This window comes from Schistocerca nitens, chromosome 1 (genome assembly GCF_023898315.1).
Source record: "Schistocerca nitens isolate TAMUIC-IGC-003100 chromosome 1, iqSchNite1.1, whole genome shotgun sequence".
In the NCBI taxonomy this organism is placed as follows: Eukaryota; Metazoa; Arthropoda; class Insecta; order Orthoptera; family Acrididae; genus Schistocerca; species Schistocerca nitens.
The window spans coordinates 312,486,648-312,512,660 of NC_064614.1; the positions used below are offsets into that span (position 1 = coordinate 312,486,648).

Sequence of the window (26,013 nt, forward strand, 5' to 3'; positions counted from 1 at the left end):
AATGATGCGACAATGAAATAAGGGTGATAACTGTAATATAGAGCCGACGCGGACCTCAGTGAAACGTACGTCTGAAAATATTGGACGAGAGAAATATGATCTGTTCGCACAGTAGTCCAGTGCCGTAAGTTTAAATTCATGTAGTAGTTGTAGTTTACTGGTTTGCTTAGGTATTTCCTGAGTCAACTGAAGCTTAATATGATAAGCGGAAGACTGCATACATGGTACTCTAAAAATGATCCTAAGCAGTCCGATGTAATAAAGCCATGATTAACGTTAATGATAGTCTTGGTTCGGCAATATAACTGTCTAACCTCTGGTAAACAACATACGCGATTAGACGTGTGCGTATAAAATAACACACAACAACAAACAGTAAACATTATTGTCTCCCTCAGTGACACACATACAAACAAACACAAACACACACACACACACACACACACACACATACTCAGCGTCCCCCCCCCCCCCCTTTCTACATACACACATGACAGCACAGACCTGACAGTAGGGAATAACTCTCACCAGAGATTCAGTGATTTGCTTGTATGACTACTGCGAATGTAGAATGCAGCAGTATCCTCTTCAAATACCAATATACACTCTGCCGATCGCTTAAAGTGCGTAGTACATTTTAATGTAACCGAACAAAACGATTCTGCGATCTCTTTAAGAGACGTATCTGTTTAGCTGCTCCCAAAGCAATAATCGAGAAGAAACAAGATCTATAGTTATTATTTCTTGCGTCAAGCTGTAATTCAAAAATGTTACCTGATTTATCATTTTTTGAAGAAAATCGATATTTCCATATTAACTTTAAGCAGTTAACCGACAGACATGTTTAAAAGCATATTTAGATGTTTTCTGTAATTCAGTGGAGCAGCTACATTAAACGCTATGTTTCGTTTAGCCGGAATTCCTTTAATTCCCTATGTCCGTGTACAAACAATGCACTTTATATTTATGCATATCTTGGTCACCGAATTTAAAAACAAAAGTCTAGTCTCACAAACTGTCGAAAAATCTTTACTCTTGGTGCCTATTAGATTCTAAGTTTTGCGAAAGAGCTGGCCCAACGTCAGGCAATTGATTATCGATATAACTTTCAAGGAAAGGAACATGGCACACACTATACGAGTATTAACAAGCATAGTAACAAGCATGTAGAACTACTCCCCAAAATCACTTACATTTTGTTAACCGTAGAATCACCGAACAAAATAAGACTACTGGAGATGCTAGACAGTTCTAGTAGAAGATTACTAAATGCGTTTATTTCAAGTACACAGAAGAATTTCTCTTCGAAACAGTCGTGCAAACGATTCTTGTAAGATTGCGGACAAAGTGACGATTTTGCATTTCAGTATACATTACCTATAGTTTTAAGTAGGAATTTTATATATATAGGGTGGTCCATTGATCGTCACCGGGCCAAATATCTCATGAAATAAGCGGCAAACGAAAAAACTACAAAGAACGAAACTTGTCTAGCTTGAAGGGCGAAACCAGATGGCGCTATGGTTGGCCCGCTAGATGGCGCTGCCATAGGTCAAACGGATATCAACTGCGTTTTTTAAAATATGAACCCCCATTTTTATTACATATTCGTGTAGTACGTAAAGAAATATGAATGTCTTTAGTAGGACCACTTTTTCCGCATTGTTATAGATGGCGATGTAATAGGCACAAACATATGGCTCACAATTTTAGACGACCTGTTGGTAACAGGTATATTTTTTCAAATTAAAATACAGAACGTAGATACCTTTGAACATTTCATTTCGGTTATTCCAATGTGATACATGTACCTTTGTGAACTTATCATTTCTGAGATTGCATGCTGTTACTGCGTGATTACCTGCCGGCCGCGGTGGTCTTGCGGTTCTAGGCGCGCAGTCCGGAACCGTGCGACTGCTACGGTCGCAGGTTCGAATCCTGCCTCGGTCATGGATGTGTGTGATGTCCTTAGGTTAGTTAGGTTTAAGTTGTTCTAAGTTCTAGGGGACTAATGACCACAGCAGTTGAGTCCCATAGTGCTCAGAGCCGTTTTTGCCGTGATTACCTGTAAATACCACATTACTGCAATAAATGCCCAAAATGATATCCGTCAACCTTAATGCATTTGGCAATACATGTAACGACATTCCTCTCAACAGTGAGTAGTTCGCCTTCCGTAATGTTCGCACATGCAATGACAATGCGCTGACGCATGTTGTCAGGCGTTGTCGGTGGATCACAATAGCAAATATCCTTAAACTTTCCCCACAGAAAGAAATCCGGGGACGTCAGATCCGGTGAACGTGCGGGCCATGGTATGGTGCTTCAACGACCAATCCACCTGACATAAAATATGCTATTCAATAGCGCAACAACCGCACGCGAGCTATGTGCCGGACATCCATCATGTTGGATGGTACATCTTGTAGTAACATCGGTAGAACAGCAGCATACATTGCACCATTTAGATTGCCATCGATAAAATGGGGACCAATTATCCTACCTCCCATAATACCGCACCATACATTAACCCGCCAAGGTCGCTAATGTTCCACTTGTCTCAGCCATCGTGGATTTTCCGTTGCTCAATAGTGCATATTATGCCGGTTTACGTTACCGCTGTTGGTGAATGACGCTTCGTCGCTAAATAGAACGCGTGCAAAAAATCTGTCATCGTCCCTTAATTTCTGTTGTGCCCAGTGGCAGAACTGTACATGACGTTCAAAGTCGTCGCCATGCAATTCCTGGTGCATAGAAATATAGTACGGGTGCAACTGATGTAGCATTCTCAACACAGACGTTTTTGAGATTCCCGATTCTCGCGCAATTTGTCTGCTACTGATGTGCGGATTAACCGTGACAGCAGCTGAAACACCTACTTGAGGATCATAATTTGTGCATGTCGTGGTTGACGTTTCACATGTGGCTGAACACTTCCTGTTTCCTTAAATACGTAACTATTCGGCGAACGGGATGGTGACTTGGATAATATCGTCCAGGATACCGAGCAGCATTCATAGCACACGCCCGTTGGGCATTTTGATCGCAATAGCCATACATCAACAAGATATCGACCTTTTCCGCGACTGGTAAACGGTCCATTTTAACACGGTAATATATCACGAAGCAAATACCGTCCGCACTGGTGGAATGGTACGTGATACCACGGTTCTGACTATTACAGCGCCATCTATCACAAAGCGAAAAAAGAGGTCCAACTAAAACATTCATATTTCTTTACGTACTACACGAATATGTAACAAAAATTGGGGGTTCCTATTTTAAAAAACGCAGTTGATATCCGTTTGACCTATGGTAGTGCCACCTAGCGGGCCAACCATAGCGTCATCTGGTTTCCCCCTTCAAGCTAGACGAGTTTCGTTCTTTGTAGTTTTCTCGTGTGACGCTTATTTCGTGAGACATTTGGCCCAGTTACGAGACTTCCGTCAGGTAAAAAGGTAAACAATATCGTAGCACTATCCAGAAAACTTGATATCTAACGGGTCCCACCGAAATTGGTTGTCTCCAGTTTTCTAAAGTAGCTGTCTGTCCAGTAATGAGACCACATTGCATTGTTTTTGTGATCAAGCCAGCTAGCTATATCTGTGCAGTTATCACCATTTTGAAAACACGGGGCAGTGTTCGTCGATTATGATCTGACATGGTAATACTACTGTAATTCAACGCGTACTGATGACTGCCGCTTCCAGGTATGAATACGTACTGCATGTAAGAGCAGAAGACAACTGACAGTAGATGGTGACTTACACCAAGCCGCTTACTTCCATCTTGTATGTGAGTGGTATTCTGAGCTACAGTTTTAGGTAGGATCTGTCGTGGAATGTCCTGGAGCTCCTGTCTTGCAGGTAATGCTCGAAGAAGTTTGAGTCCCTTTTCTTTGTTTGTGTACTTTACTGAAAAAACGGAGTCGAAGCGAACATAGGTGAGATTTATATTTATTCCTTCAGAATATGGAAACAACAGATTTGGCTGATGGCAGGTGGTGGCGATAAGTGAAAGATTTTACTTAGTAACACACATATACTCACGAGGATAAATATCTTAAGAATTATTTTCTTTATAGTATTAAAAGGATGTCGAAAGTTAACTACCAGGTTAAAAACAAAAGTGCTTCGTTCAATACATTGCATGACAAAAAAAAAAAATAGTTTCAGGAAGGGAGTGGAGCGACGAAATGGAACGTCACGGGCTGAGAGGTTATGTAATATTACTTCGGTGATAACATGAACCCATTAATCAATACCAGAGGAGGAAAGTTGCTACTCACCATATAGCGGAGATGCCGAGTCGCGATAGGCACAACAAAAAGATTCACACAATTAAAGCTTTCGGCCATTAAGGCCCTTGTCAGCAGTAGACATACATACATACATACATACACATAAGCACACACACACACACACACACACACACACACACACACATAAACGCAACTTGCACACACGTCTGCAGTTTCAGAGAGCTGTTGTTGTGCCTATCGCGACTCAGCATCTCCGCTATATGGTGAGTAGCAACTTTCCTTCTCTGGTATTGTTACATTACATCCTGGATTTTCCATTGTTTGAACCCAATAACCAGTATGAAGTCGCACCCCCTCTGGCCTCCTGAGGCAAGCTCGCCCACACTACTGGTCGTTGATATTCTTGAGACTGACACTGGACCGGAGTTGACGACCGAGCTGGTGCCATCCATCTCCTATTGGTCACGGGAGTACCTCGGTACCACACATACAGTTCAAAGAGGCACGCGCAATGTGTGGATGAGCCTCTCCTGTTGACAGACAGCACCACGATACTACCACTTGAGAGGTAGTACATGAGGACGCTGGATGTCCGTGCTGCCACAGTTCCCTCAATTAGAACCAGCCGTGACCTGAAGTCGTACCCGATGGCTCTCGGGACCATGACGCCAGGATAGCACAGTATTGCTTCTCTAACACGTTTGTAGAATGGGACCTCTTCCCAGTACTCACCGGCGATTGTCATCCGGGGTAGTGCAGAATCACGGTTCATAGCTGAACACAGGCGATACCATACTTCAGCTGTTATGCGTCCCGATCGCAGCATCATCCAAAGGCAGCAAATTTTGCAGCATTGTTAGTAGCAATCTAATTCTCTGGTGCAGCTGCTGCTAGTCTCCGACCATGACAAAAAACGTTGCAGTGAGTCCATTAATTACTCTCGGCTGGCAGGCGCAAATGGAGACCCAAAATCAGGCCCCTTTTCCAAGCTTTGTCAGATGCTGATAACGCTATCTCACACGTGTTCGAAGCAATCACTCAATATCAGACGCTGCTCACACCAATTATATAGCATACCTGGTCTGGTAACAACACTACACTCGAAAAAATTTATGCCCAATGATGGCTGTTCTACTTGTCAGAGAATGTTGCACTTCTAATCATACCATTTACATAAACTCCTACGCTGTGTTAGTGTACGAAATATCACTGTTGTCCGACCACGTCATCTGAGTGCTTAATTTTTCATCAGGCGGTGTATTTTGCTGCCAGTTTTACATTATATTAGTTTCTTTTTTTTCAAAGCGAGTTAAACCAGCGGCAAGGGCTGCCTAACTGCAGAAGACCTCCTGATAACAATAAGCCAAGTGCATTTCATGAATATAAAATTATCTTATTTAAGGAATTTGCTGCGTGCAAATTCAGCGGCCATTGATTTTATAAGTAAAAACAGAAAAATGAGAGCCCTTAAAACTTGTGTTAGCGTTTGTAGAGTAAACTGAAGCTGTTTCTAACTACGTTCGCATTTATATCTCAAGAAACATTGGGAATCAACTAGAACGCTTTGCACAAAGCAAATCTCCAAATTACAGGAAGTGTGGAGTAAGAACCATTTCTGCAGCTTTAATAACAGTTCACCGATATTCGCTAGTCCGCCACATCAATAAATATTTCAGCTGCTGTAGTTATGCGCTGTCAGTTTTCCTCTAGACACATCTGACCACGATTATACGTAATCGGCTCGTTACTGACGATGTAAAATACGAGATATCGAAATAAATAACGAACTGCACTAATTTTGTAGTCAGTAGACTGTATGCTGTGACATTCATCAGTGTGTTGTTCGTCAGCATAGGAGAGTCATCGAGTTGTGCTAATGGAAAAAACACAAAAAAACGACAGAGCTGTTGCTCCAATCGTCACTGGTATATATAGTAAGCATCACAGCAATTTTCAGTAATTTCTAATTCCAGACGGCGCTGGAAAGGCATGATTCCAATTAAGATTTACCACTGTAATTCCAAGAATTTACGTTCCAGGAAAAGCCACAAATGTATTACTTCCTCCCACACAAATTTTTCAATCAGGTATCGTTTTTTCGATACTGCAGTTCTTCATTTCCGTTACCTGGAAGGTAATTTTGGACAGAATTAACCCATTGCGGAAGAAGCCATTTGTTTATTTTCTTTTTACCCAATCAAATTTCAGCACTGTAAGTACTATCCTTTTTTATTTTTCTGCCTTACATAATGGTAGCAGCCACTTTGTGCTGAAAGTGGCACATGAAACAAAATTTTTATAGTTTCTCATACATACTGCAGCTGTGTCCTTGTTTACCGTTCTGCTAGATGTGTCGAAGAGATTATTTTGCTCATTAATGCTATTTGAACTATTACCCAGACACGATAACATTAATGATTAATTCAACAACAGAAACATGTGTTTCTGCACTCGAGCTGATTACTGACATTCAATTTATTTACATTGCCTCCGGTACCTGCTAATATAATGTGTAGAATAAATTTTGTTTCTTCTTATACCTCCCTGATAACTAGTGTAACTTCGTGAATGGTTCAGTACTTGGTTACATTAACAATCAATATTTACCTATGCTGGGAAGGTTGAAAACAGAAACGCGTCAACTCTTCTAGACTTTGTTGGACAGTAGTACTGTAATCGAGCTTCTGTTCAGCAGTTACATCATGATTAGATGCTATAGCTTTTAATATCTTTGTACACTTGCGTTGGCTATCAGTTATAGTCGAACCTACAGTTTACTGTGACTTGTAATCACTGTGGAATTTGGCTATTTCACGTTAACAAACAACGACAGAGTTGAAAAATTAGGAGCCTCTCCTACCCAAAAGCAACGACTGGTTTCGAGTTTCACATCCAGGCCTTTTCAAATGGAACTGAATACGTCTTGGTTGTAAAACCCGAAACCGGTCGTTTACTTAAGTAAGTATCTACATCTACATTTGCCATGCGCTGCATGGTGGACGGTAGCTTGTACCACTATTACACTGAAACAACGGGCCACAGAAAAAACGTCTATGACAGACGGCGGCTGTGTTACCAATGCTACTACGCGGCTGTTTGTTATTAGGTAGTGTCGGTCGCTCGACTACGAGTGTTACACCTGAAAACTGTAGAGTATTTGCAATGTCATACTACTGAAACGTGATAAATCGCTAATAGCCTCGAGGGATCGAAACGTTATATGTCGAGATAAAGTAAAGGTTTTCAGTCTTTCAACAGATATTTTAATATATCTCTTACCTGCACTTTATGAAAGACGATAAACTGCAATGTCTTCAAAGAGTGTGTTGCTGTTAGCTACATCCGTCACTGTCAATGTCTTGACTGCTGCTTCTCCTGCCGTTGTCGGGCCCTAGTCACATTATTAACACTTCCACCTTTGGTCTCAGTATACCTTTTCGTTGCCACGCCTCTTGTAAGATGTTCATCCATTTTGTGGGAGTAGTACTGCCAAACGACACATCTACTAAAAATTCTTCATCCTAATCTAAAATCTTTATTTTTTCCTGTAACATATGATTTGATCTGAGCCCACACAAGTTCTGTTTCACTGAAACGGCAATGTTATAGTGGAAGACTATTTTGTAAATGTCGTAAATGGTATTATCGCTTCCTGTTGCTGCATGCTCGGGCTTTATATAATTGAATGAAGTGATATGGTGCATAATCAAATATTATAACGGAGTTCTTTTCTATATGTGGAAGCAAAAAGTGTACGAACCACTCCTTAAATTTCGTTGCCGTCATTTCCTCATGGTGGTCCCCAGACCATGAGAGGATCAAGAAAGCATTTGGAACAAACCCACTGTTCCAGCAATTAAGAGAATGAGCCAACTGCCTTATCCAAATACAACTTTCAATGTTTCTCGCGAAGCGTGTTGGTTCAACGCAGTCGATCTGGAGTGCCCAACATTAAGATACGTTTCGTCCAACCAAACTACTTCGTTAGGTTTGCACTTATACACTTCCCTCAAAAAACAGCATTTCCGGGCAACGACACCCCGCTGTTCAAGCAGAAGTATTCTTCCAGCGAAACCCTGTCGTCTTTAGCACCACTGAATGGCTCGTTCCTCCAACAAACAATTCACTATCCCGCTGTGACAGAGAAAGCTTCCTCCTATTGGGATATTCTTTTCACACTTAATAATCGTAATCTCGTATATTTCGTGAAATAGGATACTTTTCAAAATTATCCAGTTCCGTCGTTTTAGCAGCGCTGACTGTTGTTTCTCCTGTAGTCAAACGAGCAGCAGTTCAATCCTGTAGACTTCCTGTACATTTGTCCCTCGTTATTTTCTTCACAGAAGTTGTTCCAATTTACAGAGCTGCTTCAATTCCTCTGACGAATTTCGCTAACAATATAAGAAGGCTACCGTTATCCGTGTCTTCCTGAAAATAGCATCGTACGTATGAATATATACGAAATGACGGGACTAGCTCTTTAAGGTAGTGCACCAACCCACTTTCCTGCCAACTGATAAAGACACCGTATCAGATAACAATATGACACTTCACACAACACCACTGACACAAACAAAATCGGTAACGACGATCCAAAAAAGTCGATGAACACAGAACAAACGCTTAGCATCCACTGAGAACCATCACACGCAACATTGACCTGTAGGTATGGCGACGCAGCACCATCACCAATGCAACGTTAAAAATTGCAAAGATCGGACTGGCGTTAGAGTGTTTCCTCCACACACTGCGCTACACGTGCTTTGCTCTCAGAAACGTTATTTCAGCGGCCAGACTTTAGACATTTCCTTTCTTGTTCCATCGCAAATAGGGCAAGGGGAAAACGACTGTCAACAAGCATCCTTACGCGCCATAATCTGTCTCCCTCTTATATTCCTGCCTCTTACGCGAAATATGCGTTGGCGGCAGAATAACTGTTCAGCAGTCAGTATCAAAAGCCGATTCTCTAATTTCCTCAACACCGCTGGCGAAAAAAACATAGTCTTACATCCAGGGTTATCTTTTTAATTGAATATACGGCTACAGAACAACAGAACCCCTGTAGTTAAAAGAAGCGAATAGACACAAATAAAATCCTTGAACTAATTGGAGATGAACCTTCTGATCGCTAAAATGGCACTTAACAGCTGAGCCAGTGAGGAATGCACACTTGCCAGTACAGCAACTGTATTAACGAGTTAAGCTAAGTATCAACGGTACTGTTGGATCATATTGTCTTTCATAATAGCTGTGCGCCGTACTTGGCATAATAGTTACATTTGACAAATTCATTGACATATTTATTCGTGCTGAAACTGAATTTCGTGATTTCAACTTTGAACACTGGTGTGTAAATTAACAATGCGTATGTATCTCATCTTCACGTTTATGACTATCCATTTAACAACTTTGTTATTTCTCGGTTTGACAGAAGATAAATTGTAATTGGAAGTCTTAACTCTTAGCTGCTCGTACATCTTATGCACTACGTTTCCGTTCCAAGTGTTACTATCCTTTGGTTTTCCAACCATCTCCTTGGACAACTCATTGTTTTCTGTTTTATGATTACACTAGTAGAAAAGCCTAGCATTGCCCGGATATTCATTTTGCCTATTTGCGATTAGAAACAGAAACAAACAATGTACTGTTTTTGTAGTGTAATATCCCGAGCAGTTTGTCTATAAAACGATTTCGCAAACACCTCAATGCCAACGCCTCTTCATAACTCTATGGACGGAGATTATTTTCACCTACAGCCGTTTGCGTTTCGCAACTGAAAAGTTCTCGAAAACGTTGCCAGGTTTGAGAAATTTCCTTAAGTTGACTCGACTGTGGCAGTGTCTTAGTACTAAAGAATGAATTTATTAAAACTTCATGCATGATGCTGCATTTTTCACGCTTCTCAGTGTTTATGATGTCAGATTCCCTGATTATGAGAGGTAGGTGTTTCTTACATCGTCAGTGATTGTTACCTGACTGTAAGGGATATGTGTACCAAGTTTGGTTGAAATCAATCCAGTGGTTTAGCTTAGGACATGTGCATCACGAGTTGGGGGGCCTAAAATCGACAGAAGTCAATACAAACATTAATACACGAAGTTACTCAGGAATATTGTTCGAAGAGTTACTGCTGTAATTACGCAAGTAGGACACAGCTTTAATAAAAACTGAGTTGGGCACTGCGCATGTCGTCCTTGATAACTAACTCTGCAACGGTCTACTGTATCTGAAGTTCGTGACTTGTACTGCCACAGTTCATAACGTGTATCTGGTATGCGTAATGCGTGTGAATTAAAATCTGCAGCTGCATTTTAAATTTGTCTCACAGCACGAATCAAGATGGCTGTTTTTGCGGCAAAGTAAAATAAATGAATGCTATATCTAACCGACCGCATGAAAATGGTAATATCACTAACGGGGGATTTATTACCATTGGCTCAACTGTGTTGTTGCGCTTGGAAATTATAATTACGGTAATAATAGCAATAACAAATATCATAATAAAATAATTTTCTCCACATAGTTGACACAGCATGAAGTTTCTCGTTTGTTTCGTAAATTAGCTGAAGGACCGAAATTGTAAGAAATTACGTGAAATACAAAGTAACTGTTGAATCATTCATTGGTTGAAGCCCTTCGATTGACAATATGTGTACGTGTATCATATTTTGTGCACTAAAGCTTTGAAGATACAAATGCAACATCATCAGTTTTTCATTTAATGATACAAACTTTTGTAAATATTTTCTCATTAAAAATTTACTCACCTTACGATTAGAAACTGAATTTTAAAAAATCGCGTTTTTTGTTTGGACGTATATTTCCAAAGGAGACGTTGGGGTTTTCCGAAGTAAATTTAATTCCTAACTTTCATTGGTGCTTACAATAAAGAATATAACAGTGAAGAAAGGCTAAAAGTTTATAATGGTTGTGAAATAACTAATGCCAATGCTCGTATAATACGAGTAATTGCTAATCAGACTAAGAATAGACTGTCATGATCCTATTGTTATTCATTTTTTCAACTTCCTAAACATTTTTGATGGCATTCCCTACCTTACGTTTACTGACACAAAGCCTGATATCATTTTTCTGAACCCAATCCTTATTTAAGTTTTGCAACGGACGAGATGCTCCCTTGGTCTAGGGCAATCGACACGGTAGCTCTCCGTGTTCGATCAGAGGGCTGACTGCTCTCTGGAATAATAAAAAATCTCTGTGAAGTGTTCAACGACCATCTGAAATAGGTGTCGTATGTCGTCTGCCCCGACAAACCCTGAGAACAATAACAAAAAAAATGAAGGAAAAATGGGTATCATTTTTGATCAGTAGTCAAAACATCCTAGGTGGCAACACATCCGCTAAATTTTTGGAGAAAAACATGAGCTACGGCGGCCGAAGGCTTCTGGCGAAAGAGGTCACCCTGTCAATGGACTTGCCAAAGAGGGCGGAGAAGAAGACAGAGGTACAGGGCTCTGTCTCGCCCTGGTGGTGGGAAAGTGCCCCTATAGTCGGAAGAATCAGCAGTGATCAATGGTATTAGGATCCAGAAGGGAATGGAAACCACTACTTTAAAAACAAAAAATGGTTGTCCACGGAACATGTGGTCTGTAACTGGAAAAGTATCTTGATAATCTCTCCACTGGCGAAAGATTCGGGACGAGCCCCATTGGGATCTCCGGAAGTGTTCCGCCAAGGGGGCGGTGACCACGAGAAATTAAATAACCAACGAAAGCATATCGTTCTACGAGTCATGGCATTCAATGTCAGAAGTCTGAACGTAGTAGGGAAGCTAGAAAATCTTAAAAGGGAAATGCAAAGTCTCAATCTAGATATAGTGAGGGTCAATGAAGTGTAATGGAAAGATGACACCCATTTCAGAACAGATGACTATAGGGTAATGTCAACAGCAACAGAAAATAGTTTAACGGGAGTAGGACTCGTGAGTAGGAAGGTAGGGCAGAGAGTATGTTACTGTGAACAGTTAAGAATTGCTCTCATCAGAATTGACAGCACACCAACATCGACAACGGTAGTTCAGGTATGCATGCCGACGCCGCAAGTATAAGATTAGAACTAAAGAGAGTATGTGGCTATATTGAACGGGTAATTCATTACGTAATGGGAGAGGAAAAACTAATAATCATGAGGGATTGGAATGCGGTTGTAGGGGAAGGTGTAGAAGAAAGGGTCACAAGAGAATATGTGCGTGGTATTATGAATGAGAGAGGAAAAAATCCTGAGTTCTGTAATAAATTTCTGCTAGCAATAGCACTCTGTTCAAGAATCACAAGAGAAGGAGGTATAGTTGGGAAAGACCTGCGGATATGAGAATATTTCACTTAGATTGCTTCATGGTCAGCCAGATATTCTGAAATCAGATATCGGATTGTAAGGCGTACCCAGGAGTAGATATAGACTCAAATCACAATTTAGTAGTAATGAAGAGTAACCTGAAGATTGTGTGTAGTCAGGAAAAGTCAATGTGCAAAGTAGTGCGATTCAGAAGTATTAAATAATGAAGAGACGCGGTTGAAGTTATCTGTGGCTGTAGGTACTGCGATAAGGAATAGCTCAGTGGGCTGTTTAGTTGAACAGGGAGGGACATCTCTTAAATTACAATCGCGTAAATTGGAAAGAAAACATGGGTGCAAAGAAGGTAACTGTGAATAAATCATGGGTAACATAAATCCTTCAGCTGATGGATGAAAGATGGAAGTACAAAAATGTTCAAGGCAGTTCAGGAGCACGGGAATAGAGGTCACTTAGGAATGAAATAAATATTAAGTGCAATGAAACTAAGGCAAAATGGTTGCATGAAAATGTGAAGAAATCGCAAAAGAAATGAAGATCGGAAAACTGACGCAGCATATAAGAAAGTCAAAACAACCTTCAGTGAACTTAATAGCGATGGAGGTAATATTAAGAGCGCAATGGGAATTCCACTGTTAAATGCAGGGGAGAGAGCGGATAGATGGAAAGTGTACATTGAAGGCCTCTATGAGGGGGAAGACTTGTCTAATGATATGATAGAAGAAGAAACAGGAATCCATATAGAAGAGATAGAGGATGCAGTATTGATATCAGAGCTTAAAAGAGGTTTGGAAGTCTTAAGACCTAATAAGGCTGAAGGAAGAGATAACATTTCATCAGAATTTCTAAAACAGTTGCGGAAAGTGACGAAAAAATGACTATTCACACTGGTGTACAGAACGTGTGAGTCTCGCGATATACCATCAGACTTTCGGAAAAAAATCTTCCACATATTTCCAGAGATAATAAGAGTTGACACGTGACAGAATGAGCGCAAAGTCAGCTTCACAGCTCATACATCCTAGTTACTACAAGAACAGTATATGGGACAATGGAAAACATAGTTAAGGATCAGTTACATGATGATCATTTTGGCTTTAGAAAAGGTAAAGGAACCAGGGAATAAGTTGACAATGGAAGAAAGACTAAAGAAAACCCAAGCCATGTTCATGGGATGTGTCGGACTGGAAAAACGCTGGACAGCGTAAAATGATGCAAGACCTTGAAATCCTGAGGGAAATCGAGGTAATCTATAGCGTGAGATGGGTAGTATTCAAGAACTATGATGGAGCAATAAGAGTGGAAGACTAAGAACGAAGTTCATGAATTAAAAAGTATGTAACACAGTGATGTAGCCTTCTGGCCCTATTGTCAATCTATACGTCGAAGAAGCAATTACGGAAACAAAAGTAAGGTTCATGAGTGGGATCGAACACTGGTGGAAAAAAAAAAGAAAAAGAAAAATCCTGGCAAACCAACGTCATCATAATCACAACCTTCCATCCTCCACCTCAAGTACTCCCCTACCCCCCCCCACCCCCTCTCTGCCTCTCTCCCTCACACTCTCACTCACACACACGCATACACACACTCACAAACACACACGCACAAGCAGTTTCTCTTTGTTAGTGCTGACGTGAAAGTGGCTTTTAGTTGTGTGTGTTCCTAGTGGTGGGCCGCGAAACCTTAGGAATGCGACGTGGACGTAAGGCTGATTACCGGAACAGGAGGCCGGGCAATCCATAAGCTTAGGAAGTCTTCTCAGCTACAGTGACTTGCCGTACTAAAAATGCCTCTACCGATGCTTTGACGAGAATATAATGAAAAAATATGGTGTAGAGACAACAAATAAGAAACACGGTCACAAACGATTCAAAGATTATCGACTTGAAGCACCCTTTCGGTATTACATTATCGCCAAGAATTTCCAAGGAAAAGCTGGTGAAAGAAGTTACATGAAAAGCATGGGGTGCCCTGAGAACTTAACTTGAAATTCCAAACATTTGCTATCTGACATTTAACAAGGAATACAGTACGGTATGGCCACCAATTTACTCGAGTGCTGTACTATTCACAGATAAAAGACGTTTCAGATGAGTAAGAGCAATAATCGCTCTTCCTGATCATCCTCTGTGGAAGGACGTTGCCCGTCTCCTCTCAAAAAAAAACACCGTATGAGTGTATGTGTGTGTGCGTGTGCCTGTGCTTGTGTGTGTGTGTGTGTGTGTGTGTGTGTGTGTGTGTGTGCGAATGCGCGCTCGCACGGCTGTGCGATTCCTTCCTGTTGTATCGTTTTTTTTTTTCTTTTGCTCTTGTTGTTGTTGTGGTCTTCAGTCCCGAGACTGGTTTGATGCAGCTCTCCATGCTACTCTATCCTGTGCAAGCTTCTTCATCTCCCAGTACCTACTGCAACCTACATCCTTCTGAATCTGCTTAGTGTATTGATCTCTTGGTCTCCCTCTACGATTTTTACCCTCCACGCTGCCCTCCAATGCTAAATTTGTGATCCCTTGATGCCTCAAAACATGTCCTACCAACCGATCCCTTCTTCTAGTCAGGTTGTGCCACAAACTTCTCTTCTCCCCAATCCTATTCAATACCTCCTCATTAGTTACGTGATCTACCCACCTTATCTTCAGCATTCTTCTGTAGCACCACATTTCGAAAGCTTCTATTCTCTTCTTATCCAAACTAGTTATCGTCCATGTCTCACTTCCATACATGGCTACACTCCATACAAATACTTTCAGAAACGACTTCCTGACACCTAAATCTATACTCGATGTTAACAAATTTCTCTTCTTGAGAAACGCTTTCCTTGCCATTGCCAGTCTACATTTTATATCCTCTCTACTTCGACGATCATCGGTTATTTTACTCCCTAAATAGCAAAACTCCTTTACTACTTTAAGTGTCTCATTTCCTAATCTAATTCCCTCAGCATCACCCGACTTAATTTGACTACATTCCATTATCCTCGTTTTGCTTTTGTTGATGTTCATCTTATATCCTCCTTTCAAGACACTGTCCATTCCGTTCAACTGCTCTTCCAAGTCCTTTACTGTCTCTGACAGAATTACAATGTCATCGGCGAACCTCAAAGTTTTTACTTCTTCTCCATGAATTTTAATACCTACTCCGAATTTTTCTTTTGTTTCCTTTACTGCTTGCTCAATATACAGATTGAATAACATCGGGGAGAGGCTACAACCCTGTCTCACTCCATTCCCAACCACTGCTTCCCTTTCATGCCCCTCGACTCTTATAACTGCCATCTGGTTTCTGTACAAATTGTAAATAGCCTTTCGCTCCCTGTATTTTACCCCTGCCACCTTCAGAATTTGAAAGAGAGTATTCCAGTCAACATTGTCAAAAGCTTTCTCTAAGTCTACAAATGCTAGAAACGTAGGTTTGCCTTTTCTTAATCTTTCTTCCAAGATAAGTCGTAAGGTCAGTATTGCCTCACGTGTTCCAACATTCCTACGGAATCCAAACTGATCTTCCCCGAGGTCAGCTTCTACCAGCTTTTCCATTCGTCTGTAAAGAATTCGCGTTAGTATTTTGCAGCTGTGACTTATTAAACTGATAGTTCGGTAATTTTCACATCTGTCAACACCTGCTTTCTTTGGGATTGGAATTATTATATTCTTCTTGAAGTCTGAGGGTATTTCGCCTGTCTCATACATCGTGCTCACCAGATGGTAGAGTTTTGTCATGACTGGCTCTCCCGAGGCCATCAGTAGTTCTAGTGGAATGTTGTCTACTCCCGGGGCCTTGTTTCGACTCAGGTCTTTCAGTGCTCTGTCAAACTCTTCACGCAGTATCTTATCTCCCATTTCGTCTTCATCTACATCCTCTTCCATTTCCATAATATTGTCCTCAAGTACATCTCCCTTGTATAAACCCTCTATATACTCCTTCCACCTTTCTACCTTCCCTTCTTTGCTTAGAACTGGGTTTCCATCTGAGCTCTTGATATTCATACAAGTGGTTCTCTTCTCTCCAAAGGTCTCTTTAATTTTCCTGTAGGCAGTATCTATCTTACCCCTAGTGAGACAAGCCTCTACATCCTTACATTTGTCCTCTAGCCATCCCTGCTTAGCCATTTTGCACTTCCTGTCGATCTCATTTTTGAGACGTTTGTATTCCTTTTGGCCTGCTTCATTTACTGCATTTTTATATTTTCTCCTTTCATCAATTAAATTCAATATTTCTTCTGTTACCCAAGGATTTCTATTAGCCCTCGTCTTTTTACCTACTTGATCGTCTGCTGCCTTCACCACTTCATCCATCAGAGCTACCCATTCTTCTTCTACTGTATTTCTTTCCCCCATTCCTGTCAATTGTTCCCTTATGCTCTCCCTGAAACTCTCTACAACCTCTGGTTCTTTCAGTTTATCAAGGTCCCATCTCCTTAAATTCCCACCTTTTTGCAGTTTCTTCAGTTTCAATCTGCAGTTCATAACCAATAGATTGTGGTCAGAATCCACATCTGCCCCAGGAAATGTCTTACAATTTAAAACCTGGTTCCTAAATCTCTGTCTTACCATTATATAATCTATTTGAAACCTGTCAGTATCTCCTGGCTTCTTCCATGTATACAGCCTCCTTTCATGATTCTTGAACCAAGTATTAGCTATGATTAAGTTATGCTCTGTGCAAAATTCTACAAGGCGGCTTCCTCTTTCATTCCTTCCCCCCAATCCATATTCACCTACTATGTTTCCTTCTCTCCCTTTTCCTACTGACGAATTCCAGTCACCCATGACTATTAAATTTTCGTCTCCCTTCACTACCTGAATAATTTCTTTTATCTCGTCATACATTTCATCTATTTCTTCATCATCTGCAGAGCTAGTTGGCATATAAACTTGTACTACTGTAGTAGGCATGGGCTTTGTGTCTATCTTGGCCACAATAATGCGTTCACTATGCTGTTTGTAGTAGCTAACCCGCACTCCTATTTTTTTATTCATTATTAAACCTACTCCTGCATTACCCCTATTTGATTTTGTATTTATAACCCTGTAATCACCTGACCAAAAGTCTTGTTCCTCCTGCCACCGAACTTCACTAATTCCCACTATATCTAAGTTTAACCTATCCATTTCCCTTTTTAAATTTTCTAACCTACCTGCCCGATTAAGTGATCTGACATTCCACGCTCCGATCCGTAGAACGCCAGTTTTCTTTCTCCTGATAACGACGTCCTCTTGAGTAGTCCCCGCCCGGAGATCCGAATGGGGGACTATTTTACCTCCGGAATATTTTACCCAAGAGGACGCCATCATCATTTAATCATACAGTAGAGCTGCATGTCCTCGGGAAAAATTACGGCTGTAGTTTCCCCTTGCTTTCAGCCGTTCGCAGTACCAGCACAGCAAGGCCGTTTTGGTTAATGTTACAAGGCCAGATCAGTCAATCATCCACACTGTTGCCCCTGCAACTACTGAAAAGGCTGCTGCCCCTCTTCAGGAACCATATGTTTGTCTGGCCTCTCAACAGATACCCCTCCGTTGTGGTTGCACCTACGGTACGGCCATCTGTATCGCTGAGGCACGCAAGCCTCCCCACCAACGGCAAGGTCCGTAGTAATTTGATATTTTTTAATAGCTTCTATAATTGTGTTTAAGAAATACCGTCATCCAGAAGAGCAATGGAATCAGATTTGAGGCACATAGTTCTGTTCCGCGTAGTTTCAAAGTGCCTGTCTCTCTTATTTAAGTACAGTAATGCTGTGTATGTGCACTTGTGCGTATGTGGTACTCCCTCACACCATAACAGGAAAGATAGCGTCAACGAATGCTTAGAAACCAACAGTTTCACATGTGTTCACTCAAAGGCACTGTGCAAATGTTCGGAATTTCACTCAGTTCATGTCGCAAATGCGGTGGTCTCAAAACATTCGCCGTCAGCCTCCCTGACCCCTCTCCTCTCACCCCCACACTTCCGATCCGTTCCGCTCATTGCAGGGCAAATACCGAGGTTGAAAATTTCTTCCACTACTGGGAATGGAGCTTACGACTTAGCGGAGCAGAGCACTGCTATTAGTGAAATCGGCATGGAAGTAGATGTTCTGTGAACTGCAGATTCTTACGTAGAAAATGAGAAAAGAATAGAAATTGGCGTCAGTAGAAGATTTTTTTCCCCTTTATGTTAGAAAAGAAAACGATAATTGCTTGCAATGATAAGGAGAAATCTGCGTTATGACAGTCGGATCTCTTTCTGATTCTGTTGATTGCAGGTGATCTTCAATTAAACGTTCCTTGGTATGTGACCGCGACCTCCTGTCGTTTACAAAACCAACGGTTCGACCGACATCGGAAACGGCTGTGATTTGGTTGATGCAAATGAGCACTGATTGGAAAGCTTACTTCATCAAAAACAGAAAAAGATGCATGACGATGAGGTGACATACCAGAAACGTTTTATTGGATAGTAGAGAGGCTATCGAAGTCTAAGCTCGCACATCATATGAAGAGTGAAAATGTCAAATGTTCTAAGTGACGAATTTCACAGTAGTAAGGTAAATCAAAAACTGTTGTATCTCTTTTTGAACGTAATTTACTTGTATCCAAAAAATTGACAATGTTTTATGGTAACATAGAATTATGCTGCTAACTTCATCGCTTCAAAAATTAATTAGAAAATAAGTAATTTATTCGGAGCGTTCTAAGTGTCATACAAGGGAACTGTCTGGTTCTAAGTGACAATAAGAAAGTTTCTGTTTCAAGTTCCATTAACGCTTAGGCATTACCTCCTGTTCATGATATTCATACACAGAAATACAGTTTTAATGTTGTAAGTCGTAGAACAGTGGCAACAAAAACCTTTCTCGAATCATTTTAATTTTTTTAAGGAGAATAACGAAATTAAATTCGAGAAGAAAGTTTTTCAGAGCTGAGTTATTTTTGTTACGCAACTCCATTCTTGCCATCAAATATGACAAAGTTTACTTGCTGCTGAGGAAGAATTGGCTTTCAATAAAATTTTCCGGGCAAACATTACTTTGTTTGTTCACTTAAACTTTTGTTACTATTTTTAAACCCAAATTATCTCCTTCGATTATAGATTCTAACCGAAAAAAAGAGTACACCATTTAGAGGTTTCCAGTTACTCTAGATTTATTTCCACAACACTGTATACGAGAAATGTTACTTTCACAGATCAATAGCATAAGCGATTCTGTGGTACCAGATATCGACCGATGCCTGCACAGACGGCAACGGGAGCGCTGACACTCGCATCCAGTCGCTCGTGTAGATGGCGAATACTGTCCTCGGATAGGTTGCGCCACGCCTGCTCGACCTGATCACGTGGTTCAGTGAGAGCTGTTGGCTGACGAGTCGCACTGGTCACCTCTCGTTGCATCATATTTCACACGTGCTTGATTGGACACAAGTCCGGAAATCATGCTGGCCAGGGCAGTTGTTGCAAGTCTTGAAGAGCACGCTGAATGTAACGGGCCGTATGTTGTCGAGCATTATCTTCTTGCAACATCACCTTCCAGTTGCAAGAACGGCAAAAGAGCGGGTGTAACAAAATTCAGCATGAGGTGAGCGTTGATTAGCGCTCCTTCCCGAAACAGCAAAGGAGAGCGAGAGTAGTAGTTTTCTGCATCTCAAACAATAATGCCTGGAGCGTGGCTAGTGTGTCTGCATTCAATGAGTCAGCGCTCACAAGGTCTACATCATACGCGCAAACGACAGTCTCCTGTTGCAGCCAGAGTTTGGTTTCATCACTGAAGACCATGGCACACCATTCCATCTTCCAATAGAGGTGGCGGCACCAGACGAGCCGTGAACACCGATGCTGTGGCGTGACTGAAAAGAGGGCTAGAAGTGTGGGTGCCCATAATTCCACTGCTAATAACGGCTTTCCAACTTTCCGTGTTGATACGTATAGGTTCACAAACCCTCTTATCTGTGCTGTACAATCTGCCACTGCCGCCCTTAAAATACGGCGATCCTGGCGGGTGTTTGTGGTGCGTGGAAGTTGTAATGGCACTTGAATTACGTAACCATTACGGCACCTCACCTCAACCTCTCGATACCAGCAATATTCTACAGTGTTTCTGTAGAAAACATTTTTCTGTGGCAACATTCAGATTCGATTTCATTAATGTAGAGGTACATCGATACATCGATATGTTTATATTGCAACGATATTATTCTTATGTGTATTCTTTCTTTTGTCACTATGATCTTTGTCGTACTTGTAACTCTGCTTTTTGGGCGCGTAAGCGGTTATTAGAGTCGAGTCAAGTCTTGGTCGTCATGTTGAAAAGACGCAAATTGTTGTCAGTATATAAAATCCGAACTTTAACAGTGAGGAAGATATTTTTCAAGTATGTTTTATATTGTGAAGTGATGTTTTGTGTGTTACGTGATATTACAACAAAAGTAATAAAAAAGAAGTGTAGCTAAAATTCGGAGTGCTGCTTACTTTTTTACATCACCATTGTGCTAACTTGCAAAAGTTTAATCTTCAAGAATGGTTTATGAAACACATCTATAAAACTTTTGAATATCGTAGAATAACACCTAGGCCTCCTTACATCCGAGCTTGGAACCGTCAGCACCTAGATTTTCGACGATTGAGCCAAGAGTTCACAACGAGACCAGCGTGGGAAACACGAAAAGATGAGTGCCTAGTTTATCCATTATTTCATGAAATGACTTTATTAACTGTGCTCTAATGACATCTACCACATAATATAACGTTGTTGTTGCCCGAAAATGCAATATTTAGTAGCGTGAGCAACACTACAATCATAATTAATTTTTGACCTTTGTTGTGTTAGGGTTGTTAGAAAGTCCAGAACCTCGGATACGAGTGTGAGAATGTTCCTGTATCTCCACAAACCGGAATCGTTGCACAACTGCTTAGCACGTCCAACTTGTGTGGCAGTTCTCCGAGAAGACCGTCCCTCCACTCGAAAAGCAACAGTGCGATCCCTCACAAACTCGCACAGTTGGCTGTAGAAAGCACATGTGCGTCTCCGTAGCTTGCTTCACACGTTTGCATCACACTGAGCTTTCTGGCCGTGAGCATTCCTTATTAAATGGTAGACACATATGGCCCTCTGGTGGCTATGCCACTATGCTCTCCATTCACGCAGGCCGGGCCGCCAGTACTCGACGGAGTACTCCTTGGCAGTGCTCGCGAGCGTGACTCTCACCTGCTTGCCGTTCCAGTGGGTGTACATTTTCCGGTAGCGCAGGCCAGGCCGCCAGTAAGTGACAGAATACTCGTTGGCAGTGTTCGAGAGCGCACACCACACCTGCTTGCCGTCCTAGCGGAGGCTGGTCCGCCATTCACCCAGGCTGGGCTCGCGAGCGCGAGCCTCACATGTTTGCCGTTCCAGTGGCAGCAGAACTTCCGGTCGTGTAGGCGGGTTCGTCAGTACGCGACGGAGTGCTCCTCAGCAGTTTTCACGAGCGCGCAACTCACCTGCTTACGATGTAGGTCCTCCAGTCGTGCAGGGTGGGCTGCTAGTACGCAACGGAGTAATCCTAGGCAGTGTGCCCGACTGCGCGCTTCACCCGTTTGCCTTTCCAGTGTATTTAGTTCCTCCGGCTGCGCAGGCTGGGCCGCCAGTACGCGACGGAGCACTCCTCGGCAGTATTCGCGAGCGCGCGCCTCACCTGCTTGCCGTCCCAGCGGCGGTAGGTCCTCCAGTCGCGCAGGCCGGGCCGCCAGTACTCGACGGAGTACTCCTCGGCGTACTCCTGGCCGCGCGCGTGGTCGTAGCGGCCCTGCGTGTGCACCGCCGTCACCACGTGCACGCCGGCCAGCGCCACCGACAGCCACTCGCGCACCCCGCGCGACACCTGCGACTTGGGGCACCACGCGCCGCCGCCGCGCTCGCTGCGTAGTCTGCGGGTCGAAGCAGCAACTGTCAGTCGCACGGTGGAAGCCACTTACTGGGACACGAACCTGGATCTTAAACTGCTAAGCTGTAAGACTTAAACTTTCGTAATCTGGGTATAATGTGACAAAACCTTGGTCGTCAATTGCTTCAATGACTTTTCATCACAACTAGGCTAAAGAACAGTAAAACTGTTAAGAAGTAATGGCCGCTATCGACAGGGGATCTCAAGTTGATTCCGTATTTCTAGATTTTCGGAAAACTTTTGACACCGTTCCTCACAAGCGACTTCTAATCGAGCTGCGGGCCTATGGGGTATCGTCTCAGTTGTGCGACTGGATTCGTGATTTCCCGTCAGGAAGGTCGCAGTTCGTAGTAATAGACGGCAAATCATCGAGTAAAACTGAAGTGATATCAGGTGTTCCCCAGGGAAGCGTCCTGGAACCTCTGCTGTTCCTGATCTATATAAATGACCTGGGTGACGATATGAGCAGTTCTCTTAGGTTGTTCGCAGATGATGCTGTAATTTACCGTCTAGTAAGGTCATCCGAAGACCAGTATCAGTAGCAAAGCGATTTAGAAAAGATTGCTGTATGGTGTGACAGGTGGCAGTTGAAGCTAAATAACTAAAAGTGTGAAGTGGTCCACATGAGTTCCAAAAGAAATCCGTTGGAATTCGATTACTCGATAAATAGTACAATTCTCAAGGCTGTCAATTCAACTAAGTACCTGGGTGTTAAAATTACGAACAACTTCAGTTGTAAAGACCACATAGATAATATTGTAGGGAAGGCGAGCCAAAGGTTGCGTTTCATTAGCAGGACACTTAGAAGATGCAACAAGTCCACTAAAGCGACAGCTTACACTACACTCGTTCGTCCTCTGTTAGAACATTGCTGCGCGGTGTGGGATCCTTACCAGGTGGGATTGACGGAGGACATCGAAAGGGTGCAAAATAGGGCAGCTATGATACGTGAGTTGGGATGGAAGTCATTAAAGCAAAGACGTTTTTCGTCGCGGCGAGATCTATTTACGAAATTTCAGTCACCAACTTTCTCTTCCGAATGCGAAAATATTTTGTTGAGCCCAACCTACATAGGTAGAAATAATCATCAAAATAAAATAAGAGAAATCAGAGCTCGAACAGAAAGGTTTAGGTGTTCGTTTTTGCCGCGCGCTGTTCGGGAGTGGAATGGTAGAGATTCCCGCCGGGAATCGAACCCGGGAACCCGGGCGTGGGAAGCGAGAACGCTACCGCACGTCCACGAGATGCGGGCAATTGAGAGATTTGTATACAATAATTTAATAAAAGATGGTACTGATGGCCCTACCATGGTACACAAAACATATCAGAACACGTTAGCAGAAGCAAAGAAAAAACCTTGCCAAATTTAAAGGAACACAAAATCCCAAGACTGAAGATGTTTTACTGAAGCTCGATATTTAGCACGGACTTCAACGCGAGATGAGTTTAATAGCTTCCACAACGAAACTTTGTCTCGAAATCTGTTAAAAATTCCTAGTAGATACTGGCCACACGTAAATTACACCTTTAGCAAGACACAGTAAATACCTTCACTGCACGATTTCAATAGCAACACTACAGTTGACAGCGCCACTAAAGCGGAGATACTGGATTCAAGTTTCCGAAATTGCATCGCCAAAGAAGACGAAGTAAACTTTCGAGAATTTAGATCAATAACAGCAGCCAACAATACTAGCTCAGATGTAGATTAATCATCGGTATAGCGAAGCAGCTTAAATCACTCAATAAAGGCCAGTCTCCCGGTTCGGATACTATACCAGTAAGTTTCGTTTCAGAGTATGTTGAAAAAACAGCCCCATACTTAACAATCATACACAACCATTTGCTCGACGAAAGATCTGTACCTAAAAGAGTAGAAAGCTACCAAAGTCACTCCAGTAATCTAGTAAGAAAATAGAGTAGTCTGATAAATTACCGAGCCATATCCCTGACGTCAATTTGCAATAGGGTTTTTGAAAATATACTGAGCTCCAACGTTATGAATTACATCAACGATAACGATATATTGACACACAGTTAACACAGATTAAGACAATATCGTTCTTGTGAAACACAACTAGCTCTTTATTCGTACCAAGTAACGAGTATTATCGACAGGGGATCTCATATTCATTCCATATTTCTAAATTTCCGGAATGTTTTTGACACCGTTCCTCACAAGCGTCTTCTTATCCGGGCCTATAGAGTAGCTGGATTTCTGATTTCCAATGAGGAAGTTACAATACGTAGTAATCGAAGGAAAGTACTCAACTAAAATATAAGTGATATCTGACGTTCCTCAAGGAAGTGTTTGAGGCCCTCTGCTGTTCATAACCTACAGAAACGATTTAGGAGACAATCTCAGCATCCTCTTAGATTTTTGGCAGATGACACTGTTATTTATCATCTAAAGCCTTCAGGACACCAAAATCAATGCAGAACGATATCTGTATGGTGCGAAAAGTGGCAGTTTACTGTGGATAATGAAAAGTGTGAGGACATCCGTAATAGTAAGGATATCCACAAGAGTACTAAAAGAAATCCGTTAAATTTCTGTTACACGATAAATCACACAAATCGAAATGCTGTCATTTCAACTAAACGCCTGTCCGCCCAAGATAGCTGAGTGGTCAGCGTGACAGAATGTCAATCCAAAGGGCCCGGGTTCGATTCCTGGAGATTTTCTCCGCTCAGGGACTGGGTGTTGTGTTGTCCTAATCATCATCATTTCATCCCCATCGGCGCGCAAGTCGCCGAAGTGGCGTCAAATCGAAAGACTTGCACCAGGCGAACGGTCTACCCGACGGGAGGCCCTCGTCACACGACATTATTATTATTAACTGAACGCCTGGGAATCAAAATCACGAACAACTTGAACTGAATCGATCACATAGGGGAAGACAAACCAAAGAATGCGTTTTACTGGCAGAACACTTCGAAGATGCAAGGGGTCTGCTGAAGAGACTACTACACAACAATTGTCCTCTGCTAGAGTATTACGGTGCGGTATCGAATTCTTATCAGATGAAGGACATCGAAAACGACCAAAGAAGGGCAGCACATTTTGTGTTATCGTGAAACAGGTAAGTGAGTATCAAGGGCACGGCGAGCGAATTGGGGTGGTAACCATTAAAACTAAGGCATTTATCATTTAGCCAAGATAATTTCACGAAATTTCAAACACCAATTTTCTCCTCTGATTACAAAAATGTTTTATTGCCGCCAACTACACTCCTGGAAATTGAAATAAGAACACCGTGAATTCATTGTCCCAGGAAGGGGAAACTTTATTGACACATTCCTGGGGTCAGATACATCACATGATCACACTGACAGAACCACAGGCACATAGACACAGGCAACAGAGCATGCACAATGTCGGCACTAGTACAGTGTATATCTACCTTTCTCAGCAATGCAGGCTGCTATTCTCCCATGGAGACGATCGTAGAGATGCTGGATGTAGTTCTGTGGAACGGCTTGCCATGCCATTTCCACCTGCCACCTCAGTTGGACCAGCGTTCGTGCTGGACGTGCAGACCG

The 26,013-nt window shown here is 42.1% G+C and overlaps 1 protein-coding gene across 1 annotated transcript in view; it reads right to left on the reverse strand.

Moving 5' to 3' along the window:
- Positions 1-26,013, reverse strand: part of LOC126244741 (discoidin domain-containing receptor tyrosine kinase B-like) — a 285,697-nt gene that overhangs the window by 118,146 nt on the left and 141,538 nt on the right. Inside the window, exon 4 of the mRNA XM_049948267.1 lies at positions 22,222-22,453. Within this exon, the coding sequence (XP_049804224.1) occupies positions 22,222-22,453 (232 nt within the window). The remainder of the gene's footprint in view (positions 1-22,221; positions 22,454-26,013) is intronic.